The sequence below is a fragment of the Geospiza fortis genome, unplaced genomic scaffold (assembly GCF_000277835.1).
Source record: "Geospiza fortis unplaced genomic scaffold, GeoFor_1.0 scaffold203, whole genome shotgun sequence".
Taxonomy (NCBI): domain Eukaryota; kingdom Metazoa; phylum Chordata; class Aves; order Passeriformes; family Thraupidae; genus Geospiza; species Geospiza fortis.
Genome location: NW_005054385.1, coordinates 573,171 through 583,951, shown reverse-complemented (window position 1 = coordinate 583,951; position 10,781 = coordinate 573,171). Strand labels below are relative to the sequence as shown.

At 40.1% G+C, this 10,781-nt stretch overlaps 1 protein-coding gene across 5 annotated transcripts in view; it reads right to left on the bottom strand.

Annotated features, from left to right (window-relative positions):
- ELAVL2 (ELAV like RNA binding protein 2) overlaps positions 1-10,781 on the bottom strand; it is a 53,009-nt gene that overhangs the window by 33,882 nt on the left and 8,346 nt on the right. For 3 of the 5 annotated variants that reach the window (XM_031060557.1, XM_005425326.3, XM_031060556.1), the window contains exon 2: positions 8,830-9,070. In XM_031060557.1, the coding sequence (XP_030916417.1) occupies positions 8,830-9,070 (241 nt within the window). The remainder of the gene's footprint in view (positions 1-8,829; positions 9,071-10,781) is intronic. The other 2 variants (XM_031060554.1, XM_031060555.1) reach the window with 1 other exon arrangement.

Here is a 10,781-nt window from a genome sequence, read left to right as displayed (position 1 = left end):
AAGTATGCCCAAGGGGAGCATATTTTTTTCAATTCTAACAGCTGTAATTAACAAACAAGAACAACTGCTAATCTGCAATACTAAGTAGCTGGAAAAAGCCATTTCTTTTTGCAGTTGCTAAATGAACATTGGAAAAAAATACACTGAGAAAAGCTGAAGTTTTTGTTATTTGAAACTGAACTGTGTCTCCACAGCAATTAATTCTTACATGAACAGAGAGAATTTCTTCCATAAGTAAGCGTGGCTTTTTTAGTTTAGAGGGTGGTGGGGAAGAGTGGGGAGCCTAAATAATCAATGCATCTTACTATAGATGCAAGACTTCATAACCATTGTGCAGCTGCAAGTCCATTTCAAAAAGGGCTTTGGTTTAATATGCACAAAGCTACCACAAAGACTACGAAAAAACCTCCTCTACAATAGATCCAGAAACTCAGAAGACGGGAAAGAATTCACATTACAAATCCCCTTCTGTTTTAGTAAATGCTGCTAAATGCCTGAAATAAGCAAAGGTAAAAAACAAAGTAATTGCAGCAACTGGTAAACAGCACAGAAATTTTGAGGATAATGTGGCTGTGTCCTTGATAACTGTGGGAATTAGTAGATTTACAAAAAAAATGAAAGGAATCCTAAAATGAAATACAATATCTCAGCCCTCTCAGTTATTCTCTTTTTACTGTGGATTAAAGTATTAGGTCACTAAAACCACAGGCTTGTATAGTTTTCTTCTGTGTCATTCTACAGCTTTCTATTTCCACTCTGACTTGACATACTGCAGGAAGAAAAATTCCACAGAGAATAGTATAATAGGCCCTCTTCTGCAGTTGTACACAGAAAACCACAATGGCAGTCTGGCAAATTTTCACAGCAAGAGCTGCCAGTTGAAGTACCATGACAAAAGAAAATCAAATGCAGATATACATATATTTTACAGAAAATAAACACATGCAGCTAGAAAGTTTCTTGCATGAATTTTAAAGTCTTGCTTCTGTAACACAATATACTAGCTGCTTCAATACATAATGGACCAGCCATGAACCTGTTGGAACCATCTGCAGCTTGAAGTCTTATTACTTACCACTCAGCTTGTGGAGGCTGAGAGGAAGTATCTACTTTCTGTGTCACTTACATCACTACCCAAACTGAGGCAGACATGACTGAAACATACCTTCATTATTATAAATACTCTGCTCTAATCTCACAGCACAGTCACCCTAAAAAGCAGTTACGCTGTAAGAACTTCAAGTTACAAGAGGTCTCTCTCACACACCAGCTTCCACTAGAATCAACATTTATTCAAACAGCTGGCCCAGGATCACTAAGATGTAACTGCAACATATACCTGCATACAGGTATGAAAGAGTAAATAGTGTAAGATACACCAAACTGGCAGCCTGGGACTCCCAGTGTGGAAGCAAAGAGCCCTACCTTAGCTAAAAGCACACAAGATAGCCCACATCACTACGGCACCAATGCCAGTTTGCAAACCTCAATGCTTTCATAGGCTTCTTGTAAGTTATGGCAACCACTGACGAAAGTGAATGGTAATCTGTTTGCAGAAAAGTGCAAGATAATGCATATTGCAATTATCTCCATCAAAAAGCTCAGTGTTTGCTGAAAACAGAGTGATTTAGTGATCAGAAAGGTCCCTAATTATATTTAGTCATATAAAAAGAATTAAATTTTTAAAACATCAAGTTCTTGCTTATGCTATATATTGAGATCAACACATTAATTCAAGTTAATACATGATGAATAATCATTTTAAAAACAGCTTGTTTCCACAAAGTTGGTGCTATGAGCGAATCCCTGGCAGGTTTAGCCAAACAAGTCTTTTCTTCCTCTTGTAAAAACAAAGCCTGTGAACTTCTGCAAGGTCAAAACAGTATTGTGTCTGTGTAACAGTGAAAGTCACATGAAAGTACAAGGATATTAAGTGCAATCTTGAGTAACACAAGGTGAAACAATTTCGTTCATCCTCACCTGTTTACATGACTCATTTCCAGGAGACATGTGCAGTGCAATAAATTATGTGTTTACTATGGAAGGGTACAGTAAATGCTGCTAAACACTTTTTAGTAATATTAAATAGCAATCAGAAGTATAAAACACCACAGAATTGCCTGGGTTGAAGGAAACCCTGAAGACCACACAGTTACATCCCCTCAGCAGATTTAAGACAACTGTGCTCTGGATCCAGACTAAAGCTTGTTTGAATCTTAACTCTTCCAGGATTATCCCTGCAGGATGGTACTTCAAGCACCCTAGCTGGGTAGGTATGCCAATACTCCGCTGCTGCCCTTTTCTGCAACAAGCACACAAAGTTCAAAATCATTTTATTAACTTTGTGCTATAACTCACCAAGTCCCTAGCCCATATCAGAAGCTGCATTTTAACATCAGCAGAGCTCAAAACATAAACTTGAAAATTTAGAAGATGATTTTATAATCAAGCCTCCCTCGCCCCAGAAGATCTATGCTTCAAGATCTTGAGCAAGATGCCGCAGAGAACACTTGGTCATGACAGATAAACACATATAAATTAAATATAAATAGAAATTTGCCTCCAATCCCATTTGGCTTCTATTCTTAATTTCACATTTTAGTCAAGTTTTGCACAACACATTCTACTGGCAAGATGCAGTTTTTCCAGGCAGCACCTTTTGTCCACAACCCTGCCTTAATCAGAAATTGTCAGGCTGACAAAAACTCACTCACCTCAGCACACCACCCAGCAAGCACCCATGCATATCATGGTCTCAGAACACCACAAAAGAGCAAGCAGCATCAACTAGTTCTTCCTTTAGCTGCCAAATTACTCTACTCCTCAGCCAAGTGCACAAAACCCTGCAAAAACATCTGATGCATTAGAGCGATATAGGATTGCAAACACCAAACACACTGGGAGTAAAAGCTAACAAGGAAAAAGACCTGAGGAGTTTAACAAAGATAGCAAGCCTCTCTTGAAACATGATGAAGTTGCTGTGCTCTGATCATTCATGTGGCCCTCTCTGTCTCAGGCATTCATACTATATGAGGAGCAAGTACCTGAAATTCCAGCTACTCATTGGCCTACCAGGCTCAATATTTTTTTGTTGCCATGGGAATGCTTAAAACTTTCTATACTGTAAATAAAGTAACTTTGAACACTAAGCCCCTCCACAGATATGCCACACCATATCTTCCTGCTTCCTCAGGGACATAAAAAAAAACACCTACCTTGTAGGTATGACCCACCTACTTTGCTTCCTACCTTATCTTCAAGGCAGTAGTAAGCCTCAAATTCAGAGCCTCAGATTAAAGCACAATCACATTTTTTTCCCCATCTTCCTGCAAGGTTAGTTTAGACACCCTAAAATTAGACTTCCATTAAGGGAAGTGAAAGATTTAGAGCTGGAGAGAAAACTAAGACTGCTCAGAGCAACAGTGACAAAAGACTAGAAAGAAACCGGCAGCCCAGGTTCAACTGAGATCACTTTCAAAGCCAAGAGTTTTAGATATGCAGTAGCACTGACAAGGCATAAGGTTTCCCACAGCTCCGCCCTTGCCAGACACTAACATTTACAATGTTATGATAAAAGGAGTGAACACTACAGAGCTTAACAAGTTTCACATGTTCTAGATTCAAGCAGCCAGTCAGTTAACACACTTAGCACTGCTTCCACTGAGGACACAAATAGGTTTCCCTTTATTACCAGAAGACTACTGTACAAGTCACAGCAAGTGTAAGAGCCATCACTAAGAGATCGATGTTTCAGCCATGCTTTGCTGGAACAGGCCACTTGCCCCTCAGAAAAGAAAATCCTTTTCCAAGTCATGGCCTCAGCTGTTTTGGCTCTCTATAATTTAGCATTCTGACAAGCTTTTCCTCTGACCCTGCACTAGAGGAGGCTGAGTGCTCCATAACCAAGGATGTGGCAGAGCAGAGCCCTTCCCAATGCTGCACTGACTGTATGTATACACATGGCCCACAATGAATTGTGACCAGTGCTACCACTGTGAACACAAGCCCCATCTGACAGCATCATGGTCCAGCTCCATGTATTTCTTCATTTCTATGACCAACTCAGAATCCTTTGCATTTATTACCATGGTACTTCAATGAAGACTGAAAACATACATAAGAACTAAAACTCTCTGTACAAACTTTAAATGCAAAATATCGACACAGCTGCTTCAAGAATTTTATGGAAGTGTTCAACTTTCAGGCAGTTTTTCTAGAACTACAGTTCTAGACATCCCAATCATGTGCTGCTTTTTACATCTTCACTTTGTACAACACAGGAATGAGAGAATACTTCAAAGTATCTGAGAAACTACTATCTTCAAGAGGACAAGATGAAATCTACAAAATTAAGCAAGATATCCTGCTAGCTTTAATCTTATGGGAACAGGTGTAAGAGACAGAAACGCAATCCTACCTCTACATGAGTATCCATCACAGTACCGTAGACTAGACTACGGTACTCTGGATTGTATTCTAGACTGCAAAAGCCTAGACTGCCTATGAAATTTTTAAAGGGGTCACATAGACATGACCTGAAAACTGTACTCCCTGAGCCTATAATGTTGACCATAAAAAAACACCACCATAATGTGACAGATAGTTGCCAGCCACAAGACAAACAGGAGCCCAGATTTTTTTGCAAAAGGTATGTAGTAAGAGGATCAGACTTTCAACCAACATGTAAGCTCCACAGTGGCAGCTGGATCATGTATGGAAAAAATGCAACACAACAGTGATCAGCAGGATGTCCTAAAGTGGACTTACTCTTTATCTTCAAGCAGAGACGACAGAAGGCAGAAGCAATTAATGAAGTCTTCAAGCGCAGAGCACCTGTCTCCTTGTACTAAAGGTAAAAGTATTACCAGAGTTTCACAGCTCATACACAAGTCTATGAATGTGAAATATAGTCCCACGACAGGTCTCTAAGCATATCCTGCCTCACCTTCTAGACAGAACAAGCATTTGCTAAACTGCAAATGAAATCCATATATAAGCATTATCAGTATTCACAGTTAAAGAGACAAGAAATTCAGTCCTATTCATGAGCAGGTTCTCTTTTAAAGAAAAAAGCTTGTGAATTTTATGAGCATATGATTATTTTAATAAGAGAACAGTATGGGAGCTTGGAAGCCAAGAAAACAAATACTTTCCCAAATTTAAGACATCTGAGTTAGCTGCTTTCTGTAATTAAGGAGTCTATGTTCCATGAGTTTCACTTTAGCTAACAATGCCACAAGCACAATGAAAACTGGGAGATTATTCCACAATGTAAAAATAAGGCATTAATCTTCCACATGTACAGTTGAAATTGTACTGAAGACAGTGGGAGTTAAAAGAATGCAGGGGGGTTTTTTTGTTGTTGTCGTGTGGTTTTTTTTAAGGAGACTACAGTCACATTTTTACCTATATTCAAGTTTCAGAAAAGTAGGTCTAGAAAATGTGTACCATACTATGATATGTCTTACTTTTAAAGTGCTAGCTATTACTGTTTCTTGTATTTTTTCAAAAGCTGCTAAATCCATCTATCTTGTGCAAGCAGAAAGCTTTAAAGTGCTTGACCAGGGGCAGCCCCAGCAATTAAATTTCATCCCATTTTATCCTCTCCCCTAACACTTTGAATATTTTAGCTTATTTTTTGTAACCATACATGCTGAACATTAGATTACATAAAAGGTTGTCATTATATGATAAATTTACTTCTGCTGCCTTTAAATATGCAGAAGCACCTAAACCAAGCTAAACACCTATCTGAATTGGCTGACTGGAATTCAGTTACGTTGATCTGTTGAGACCAGGGTCTCCCACCTATTGTACAAGCACAATTAACTTATACAGTAGTTTTGCAATTTATATTGACACATCTGCATTAGTCAACAGCACATAAGAGTTAACACAGATTCTAAAATACCTAGGCACAATGACTCATTCCTGACAGATTCTCTGGTTAGCAAGTGAAGATAAAGCGATGTTCATGACCCACTTATCAGATGCTGTTGTCAGTGGGACTCTCACATGAAGAGACTCTTGTTCAGCACCCTTTAGAATCTTCAATACACTACCAACATTTAACTTATTTACCTTCAGTAAAGCAACAGAACAGCAATCAGCTATTTTAATTCCTACTGATAACACTTAAAATGGTTTTCTGCCAACACAGAAAGCAGACTTCACTTCAGCTACTAATGTCACCCCAACAGACAGTTCTGCCCATGAAATGCATGCTTGGAGATGACTATCAGGAACCTCCACACATCAGCTTTCTGCCTTATTCACAAGAAAATCCCTAGCTAAAAATCAATAAAATAATCAGGACTAGGACTTCAAACTGCTCACATGAAATTAGTAAATGAACTCCAGGGTGCCCTCAAACAGGTTTTCCAGAGGAAAAAAATGAGGAAGGCCTTCAAGTTCAACTCCTCTCAATCCTAAAGTGTGTAGACAGCTTCAAGGAAATGGGGCACTTTCACCTCTAGTGGGAGATGTGCCTGACCACAGCAGGGAGGCTGGAATGAGGTGCTTAGGAAGGTACCATCCAACTGAAACCATTCTGCTATTCTACGATAATGCAAGTGCACTTCAGAGTTGCAGATGTGATCACGGAGTGAGTACTAAACAATAGGGTGGGAGATAACTTGGTTTAAATTCACTGGATGCTAATGAGTATTTGGGTCAAGATGACAGTGGCTGGCCATGATCTGTCTGTATTTTAACACAGGGCACAGGCACACAAGTTGATCTCCATCCCAGTAGTCTGTGGGCTATGGTCACTTCCTCCCTGTTGCTGGTCTTGCCCATCAGTGACAGTGGCCATGAAGTGAAATGCATTCTTTGACATCAAGCTTGCAGGATGGTACCACTCCAAGCCAAGGATAGGACTGGACTGGCCCACGTGTGTTCCCACCAAACTCCACTATGTTTGCAAACCAGCAGGCAGAGAGTGGTGGAGACACAAGCCATTACAGATCTCAGTGATACCATAACTGTAAAAGTGTCTTTCAACTTTTATGCTACCCGAATCCTATTTAAAGATACTTACCAAGTAACTAGCACCCCTGACAGTTCATTTAAGAAGGACAAAACAAATTATTACATTTTAACAGAGGAATTAAACCAATAAAAATCTGAAATTAATGCCATATGAATTTCACAGAACCTGGTAACAATCCCTGTTCTGAATTTAGAAGGAAAAGAAAAATTTGCTTTTCAAAACTCTCTGAAGAAAACCTGAAAATGAGTAAGAACAGGACTAAAAGTCGAGAGCTTTTTCCTAAGCATCTACAAACACAGGGTTATCTTGCTCCAGGCTACTTAAATAAGAAGTATTACTCCCAATGCAGTTGTTGCAAGGTCAGCCACTGTACTTCTCAATTTCACTTAAAATCCTAAAATCTTTTGGAACAAGACTGATGCAGCATTTTTGCTGGCAGTTGAAAGTGTATCTTAAAGCTGAGGATCCGCTCTCTGATAAAGTAGAAAAAGTATCTATCTCCAATAATTTAAACTCTGGAGTTCTCTGCTACTGAGAATGTAATTTAAATTCAGGATCCTTCTTAGGCATCACTTCATGCTATATATAAAACATCACACCTTGAAACAAGAGGTCTACAATTATGTCCAGCTCCATTCCCAGGTAAGAAGTCTCTTGAAACTATGTAGCAGCAGCTGTGTGCTTCTGGCATACAGAACATCAGACCCATCATGTACGGAAGTGGACAATTTGAACATTGATCACAAGACCTTAAGGGTTATTTCTGTGGGCCAGAAGTAGCAGCCTTTGAGGTTATTCCTAAGCAGCTTCGATAAGGAGGTTAAACATGCTAAACATGTGGGATATACAAGACAGAGACAAACTGTCTGAATAGCCATCCCACTAACTGATGAAGTACCAGTTATGTCTTTCCACTTCCAGAACAAGAGGTCAGGAAACACCTAAGGAAGGGACCTTCTGTTTCAAAGCACTGAAGTCATTACCTACAAAGAAAACAGACTTGTTCTCTATCAACCAGATTTCACCTGACAACAGCAAGCTGTGGCATCAGCCCCATCTAGTTTCTTTGGCATCCCAAGAATATTCAGTAATCTTCACACTGAGAAGCAAAGATTGCTTGAAGGTTTGGTCAGGCCAGATCAACTAAAAGCAGTGATTTCAGTATCCCAGACTACCATGCTGAAGGACGGCGCTTCAAAGATTTACCCATTCCACTACCTGATGTCTTAAGAACACGTTATCTGCTGTGGGAAGATGTGCTGGCTATTCAGAGCCATAAGGGAAATAAACCACACTCAGCCAAAGGAAGTCAGCCAGAGACTGCTCAATAAGAAAAAAACCAAAGAGTATAAATTGACTCAAGCGTGCATCCTAAAGAAACTATTCAAGTGTTGCAATTCAAAAGCAGCTTAACCTGTGAAGTAAGATAATCTGCCCTTTTTCCAAGGTACAAGCTTCATTACCTGCATCCCTGAAAAGAAGTAGCTTTTCATTAACAAGTGCTAAAAGTCTAACTTCAATGAGGTTGAATTACAATTCAAGGAAACTTTGTATAAATATCTGCTTTTCCACATGTGAATCTTCTTTCCTAGTACTCTGAAGCCCAAGTTTAAACATCCTGTTAGCATTTATAGCACTCAAAGTAACCTAAATTAAATGCAAATTAATATGCTTAATTTTGGGGTATATAATTAAAAAAATTATTCATTTAAGTTCCTTCTGACCAGCATTGGTTCATTCTGCTTTTATTCCATTACTTAAGAGAATTGCAGAATGACATCTGAGAGCTTGCTGCTTGGAAAAATGAAAATATACAGAAAACTCTAAAACCAACATACCTGTTATTTTGTCCCTGACAAGCTTGCAGGATTCTATCTCCCCAATGCTGCCAAAAAGACTCTTCAGTTCCTCTTGTGTCATGTTTTGTGGAAGGTAGTTGACTATTAAATTGGTCTTGCTGTCTTCTGTGTTCCCAGAATCAACTGGTGATGAGCAATTGTTTATGGTGGCTGAACCATGGGCTGTGTTATTACAAGTTGGTCCATTAGACAGTTGTGTTTCCATGGCAGCAATTACCTGCTGAAAAGAACAAAAAAGAAGAACCATCAAAATTTAAATTTCAGTATCTAGTAGGAGAGTCTGAACAAGAATCTAAAAGGCCTGTGCCTATGCAGAAATGGTATTGCCAAGGCCATATACTACCTCTACATGCAAGAAAAAAACCAAACACCAGTACAGAAGGGCATTAAACTCTTGGTCAAGACAACACTTTAAAACCTCATAACAAAAAAACTATCTTCTACAAGTTCACTAAATGAAATCAGCATTCAAAGCTTCATTTCCATTTTCTGCCATTCCTCCAATTTAGGGGAATAACAGCCTTTCTATTATAGAAGTTACCAAACAAAACTGGCCTGTTGCAAGAGTAATCACTTCTGTTAACTTACAGCTGGTTACTGAAGTAACATCAAATGCAGTTTTTAATGAAGTAGCATCTGAACAATTTCAAAAAGAGGTGGGCATTAACTGTATCCAAAGAATACTTCTCATCAGAAATAGCAGAGATCAAGATTAGTATTTTAAAGGGATATTTAGGATATATGAATGTGCTGGGATGGAAAATATACTCTTCTTTGACAACATCCAAGCCAAACTTTTCACCACAGGTGGGAATCAGGCTTCCAGATGCTTTTATTTGACGAAATCGACAATTTCTTGTTATTATTTCTTCCCTCACCTGAACTCTGAGAACAGTTAAATTTGAATCTTGTTCTTAATGTACTTTTTGATCACTCCAGACCTACTCTGTGCCTGGGAGACCACAGAACTGATCCTCCTAGAATCTGTGCTAAGGTAGATGGAGAACAAGAAGTGATCTCAGACAGCCAGCGTGGCTGCACCAAGGGCAAGTCCTGTCTGACCAACTAAGTGGCCCTTCTGTGATGAAGCGACTCCATCAGTGGACAAGGGAAGGGCTACAGATGTTATCTATCTAGACTTACTCAAAGCCTTTGACACAATCCCATACAACATCTTTATCTCTAAAATGGATAGAGAGTATCTATGGGCGGATTAATAGATGGATAAGAAAGGGATTGGAGAGTTGCATCCAGAGGTGGCGGTCAATAGATCAGTCTCAACAGACATCAGTGACAAGCGGTGTCCCTTGGGGGCCCGTACTGGGACCAGTGCTACAATGTCTTCACTAATAACACAGACAAATGGATCAAGAGCATCCTCTGCAAGTTTGCTGATGACCCCAAGGTAAGTGGTGCTGCTGACACTCCTGAAGTTCAGGATATCATCCAGGGGGACCTGGACAGGCTTGAAAAGTGAGACCATGGAAATCTCATCAGGTTTAGAGAGACCATGTTCATGTACTGCACCTGGCTCAGGACACTCCCAGTATCAGTACAGGCTGTGGGATGAATGGATGGAGAGCAGCCCTGTGAGCAGGACTGGGGGGTGCTGGGGGGGGGGAGGCTGGACATGCCCCAGCCACGGGCACTCCCAGCCCAGAAAGCCAAATATGCCCTAGGCTGCAGCCAAAGCAGCGTGGGCAGCAGGGCCAGGGAGGGGATTTTGCCCCTCTGCTCTGCTGAGAGCCCACCTGGACACCTGCATCCAGCTCTAGGTCCCAGCACAGGGAGGACATGGAACTGCTGGAGTGAGTTCAGGAGGGCCTGGATTAGAGGGACAGAGCACATCTCCTTTGACAAAATTCTGGGAGAATCAGGCTTGTTCAGCCTAGAAAAGAGATGACTGGGGTAGCCTAACTGTGGCCTTTTAG